The sequence below is a fragment of the Etheostoma spectabile genome, chromosome 5 (genome assembly GCF_008692095.1).
Source record: "Etheostoma spectabile isolate EspeVRDwgs_2016 chromosome 5, UIUC_Espe_1.0, whole genome shotgun sequence".
Lineage (NCBI taxonomy): Eukaryota > Metazoa > Chordata > Actinopteri > Perciformes > Percidae > Etheostoma > Etheostoma spectabile.
The window spans coordinates 12385747-12390509 of NC_045737.1; the positions used below are offsets into that span (position 1 = coordinate 12385747).

The 4763-nt window shown below is 38.6% G+C and overlaps 1 protein-coding gene across 1 annotated transcript in view; it reads left to right on the plus strand.

Moving 5' to 3' along the window:
* Nucleotides 1–2087: 2087 nt before the first annotated feature.
* Nucleotides 2088–4763, plus strand: part of LOC116689371 (uncharacterized) — a 4492-nt gene continuing 1816 nt past the window's right edge. Inside the window, exons 1-2 of the mRNA XM_032515906.1 lie at nucleotides 2088–2140; nucleotides 2934–3663. Of these exons, the coding sequence (XP_032371797.1) occupies nucleotides 2994–3663 (670 nt within the window). The 5' untranslated portion in view covers nucleotides 2088–2140; nucleotides 2934–2993. The remainder of the gene's footprint in view (nucleotides 2141–2933; nucleotides 3664–4763) is intronic.

Sequence of the window (4763 nt, forward strand, 5' to 3'; positions counted from 1 at the left end):
TCTAACGCTCTCCCAACTGAGCTATTTCGGCTTGTCCGGAAAGTAACATGGATCTTTCTTGTAACAATATAACATAACATGACACAATCGTAATCATAGTTCTTCGACGCCTCTCCTCTTTTGTACACCACAGGTGCTAACGTTATGTAACGTGAACGTTAGCCTTGAGGTAGTTATATTAAAGCAAAAGGCAGCTATAAAAATTAACAAAAGTCATTTTTAATAAGAATCAAATTCAATTTCATTAATGCGGATACCAATACCAACGTTGGTATCGATATTTGTATCGATCCGCCCACCACTATAGCTAGGCTGCTAAAGATTGACCTCGCCATTGAGAAAGATTAACTGGTGCGTAGTACATAGCTAGATTGTTGTGAAATTAACTAAGAAATTTTATTTGCTTGTAAAAGATTGACTACGTCACACTGTTGGTTATCGAAATATTGAATTTGCGACCGTTCATTTTAACACATCCATGGTGCGGACGAGCGGCCATACGGCACACAGTTAGCAGCTAGCTAATGATAGTTATAGGGGTGTGTATACTTATGCCCTTGTATTTTAAGGAAGCACATTTGTTTATTTACAATAAATGATTCATTCACAAAGAAAATTGGTGTCCAAAAAAGTTTGGATTTTTCTCTTTTTTAAAAAAAAATTAAGGCATTAAGATCAATTTCCAAAAGATTTTTTTTATTCTACTTTTTAATCAATGGGTGTGTAAACTTATTCAACCAACTGTTTATGTGTGTGTGTGTGTATACAGTACATAGCCTATATATACAGGACATAAAAGTCTTTTCCACATTTTTGTCCACCTATACCAGTTCATTTTGTTCTGTGTCTGAATGCCAATATGGTTCATTAAAGTATTCTTATTACTCATGCTTGAATAATCAGGATGCCAGAAGTGCATTTTAAAATCTTGACTAATATGCCCGATAAACTTATGGAATATTACTAGAATTACAGAGACATAAAAACCGAATATAATATTATATATATATGCTATTATAATAGCTGGGATAAATTCGGTTTTTATTGCCAGATGAGCCCACAGGCTCATCTCTGGTGGGCTAGTTGTTAGACCTCACCCATGACGTAATCTCAGCATATATTACTGGACAACCCCTTATGTAGAGAGGTCTGTAGTTTATTAGAATGTCCACCAAGTGCCAGTGTAGCTAGTCTAGAAATGCGATGTGTACACTAGGGACAGTGTTCCCAGCTCAGAGAAACAGAGACTGTCTCTCTTTCCCAACCAGGGTGCAAAATTAATGGCTGGTGATTGGTCAAATTTTACCATCCACTAAATAGATTACAATTGGCTGGTGAGTAAAGCAAAACTACCAGCCACTTGCATATTTTTTACCAGCTTTTGGCTAGTGGATGGTGCTAATTTTGTACCATGGTCCCAACCCCAAGGAGTAGAATTAGATCACAATCATTTTTTCATATATAAAAAATGATCACATTTTTAAAAAAAATGTGCCCTTTGCATTTATTATTATAGAGCAAGGCATCATGATACGTGATTAGTTCTGTGTAATTATTGAAAAATATATAGGCATTTAAATCCCCATGCATTTTTGGCTAAGGCCTGAACCAACGTAAACTGAGCCTGAGGAAATATTTTGCATCACACATTTTACAGGAATGTGATCTGTTTGGACTCATACACAATTGTTACGTGATTGAATGAATCAATTATCACCGGCAATAAATCATGCATGCAATTACCATCGTCAAGGGGGCGAAAAAAAAGCGCTTGCCACTGGGAAGTTCCCATTTGCGTTGAGTTCAACTTTGGTCAACGTTGTCCATGTGATCACAGCCTCAGCCAATAGCAATGCGGTGTGTTATTTCAGCATCTACTGAATAATTTCTGTATTCATCCATGCATTTATTGACTAATAAATACTTGTTGTTATGTCCTTCATAGCACCTTCCTTGATATACGTTGTAAATGTGACCGTTTGTCCCTTACGGGGATCGAACCCACGACCTTGGCCCCACGCTCTAACCTAAACAAGTGCTGCCGTTCCCTGATTGTGACGTAATAAGAACAGTAAATGAAACCTACTAAACAGAAAGTAAAAGTTACTGGGCAGACAGAGAAAGCAGCAGCATAGTGACGGTAAGGTTTCAGTGTTTTTATGTTTTTTGTTAGATTTATAGAGGAAGGGATTATAATAACCAACAGCAGTCCTGCTACAGTAGGCTATATGATCATGTAAAGCGTTTAGGCTGACACCGGTTAAAATGTAGCCCACATAGCTGTTTTAAAAATCCCTGAGTTTTATCTGATTGTTATGTAAGCTACCTTTCTTTTTTTGATGCTTAAAACTTTTTTGTTTTCTATTACTTTCACAGAGGATATTTAGTGATGGTTATTCACTTCTGTGCTTCTAAAGTCATTTGCTTTGTACACTGATGCCTGTGTAAAGCACCAAAAATTGCCTTTATTTTCTGGATTGTTTTCAAGATTCCAGTTGGCAACTTTTGCTATGGAGCAACATGTACAAAATGAACAGACAAGGGAGCAAACACACGTGACTCAATGAGCAAAAAAGCTCACTTAAATCCCTATGAGGAAACAAGAAAAGACACAATTAAAGGCAAGTTCATTTTAGATGAAGATTTAGATTAGTTTATTGTCACATGATAAGACATAATGTACAACATCCGTACCCAGGTCCTGCAGAGTACACAAACAGACCCTCTAAATAATAAATAAAACTCCAAATACCTATAATTATTTGCATAGCACCTCTCAACAACAAGACAAGTTGTAAAAATAATTACAGTGTATTTAAAGACTGAAAAAGTCTGAGCTAACCACATGGTTCAATTGCTTTTACTTGCCTTTGTTAAGTAAAAGTTACACCCTGATTGCTCATAACATGCCACACTCTGTTCATTTCTCACAGAACTGCAGATTTTTGCCGGACTCGAACAACACCCTCTATCGGCCACATTCCTAAATCAGGATGGCAGTGCAGTTCTCTGGCTGGGAGGTGGTCGACGATGGTGCTTCTTTTGCGGGTGTGGAGCTGGAGCCGTCCCAGAAACCCCAAAACCGGGGTGTCTACACTATGTACCATGGGACCAGCGTTGCCAGTGCACGGCTCATCATTGCCAATGGCTTTAAACAGTCATCAGGTGGCATGCTGGGAAGGGGCGTGTATGTCAGTCGTGATATTAAAAAGGCGGCTCATTATCCATTAAACAGTAACAGCACAGACCGCGTGGTCTTCAAGTTACACGTGCGTGTCGGCCGTGTAAAGCGCATTGACAAGGACAACCATCCTATGCAGTACACCTGGAGCACGCATCGCTACGACACTGCCTGGGTGCCCCCTAAGTGTGGCCTTAAAGCTGTGCGCAGTGGCCTAGAGGAGGATTGTGTGTTCGATCCTAAAAGGGTGAAGGTGGTAGGGATAGCAAAGGCACCAGACGCCATTATACAGAAGGAACTTGAACAGCTTCTATCAAAAACATCCAGCAGACCTGGATCAGGAGGTGATGCTACTGCAGATGTGTGTTCACTGTGTAAGAAGAAGAGCCAGCAGGGGGCTTCACACATCAGACAACAGTGCTGGGAGTGTGGGCAAAACATCTGCATTCTCATGTCCAAGCATTTCTGTCCAGCCAAACCCTGACAGGGGCGAGGGAAGTAGATATGGATTAGAATAAGAAGTCTGAATTCAGGTTGTAATCATTTTGGAACAGGACTCATAGTCTCAAATCTTTAACCGTAATTGGTGCAACATATTCTAACAGATACTGCTGGACATGTTTTGGGGATATCTGTAAATGATGTATGATTGAATTGAGACCAGTAAACCAGTAATGCCTCTTGTTTTTACTGCACTAGCTTTGCATTCTCTGATCAGCATGCATTATGATGATACAAATGACTTTTTTACTGTCTGACAGTGGACATCAGTTATTTTATGTGATGTAAATTATAAAATATGTGACTGAAATGACAAGACTAAAGCCAATAAATGTCATTGCTACACTGCCAGACCCATAATGTCTTTATGTTTGATATAATTCCATATTTAGTGAAGAGAATCATAAAAGTGCATTTAGAGTAATAGCAATGACTTCAGGCTTCAGATAAAGCCATAGCTTCATCATTTCATACTTTTACAGAATTCCAGGTGGTGAAGGGTAGTGAGAATAAATCACAGGACAAGTTCAGGTATAAGTTAGAGTCAAGGACATACCAAGATAAATAAGAATAAAAGATAAAAACAAGAATAACAGAGATAAGATAATGCTGAGCTGCTGTCACGTGATGTCTATAGCTATATATTTACTATATCTTAAAAGAAGGAAAAGGGATACAGCTTTTCACAGGGTTTTTATTTGGTCTTGTCACATTCAAACCCAGATTAAACTAGATTTAGACAGGGTCTTAATATCAGTCACTTAAGCAGCACCCAAGGTCCTTCTCATGAAAGTTTTCGTAGTAGCCTACATATTAGAAGTTGCAATTAATCAAATTACCAAAACCAATTCCTACACATTCAAACTGGGGCTTTTGGCAGACCTTTGTGGGCAGTAGTGGACTGTCAGTTGAAGCTGACATTAACTGTAATAATGTTGCACAAATTCAGGTCTATGTCAAGTGAAAAAAACAGTATATTTGAAGGGTATCTTCAACGAATTTCTACTGACAACTCTTAAACAAAGGAAGAAAACAAAAAAAAATGTTCATGGCCCGTACGGGGATCGAACCCGCGACCTTG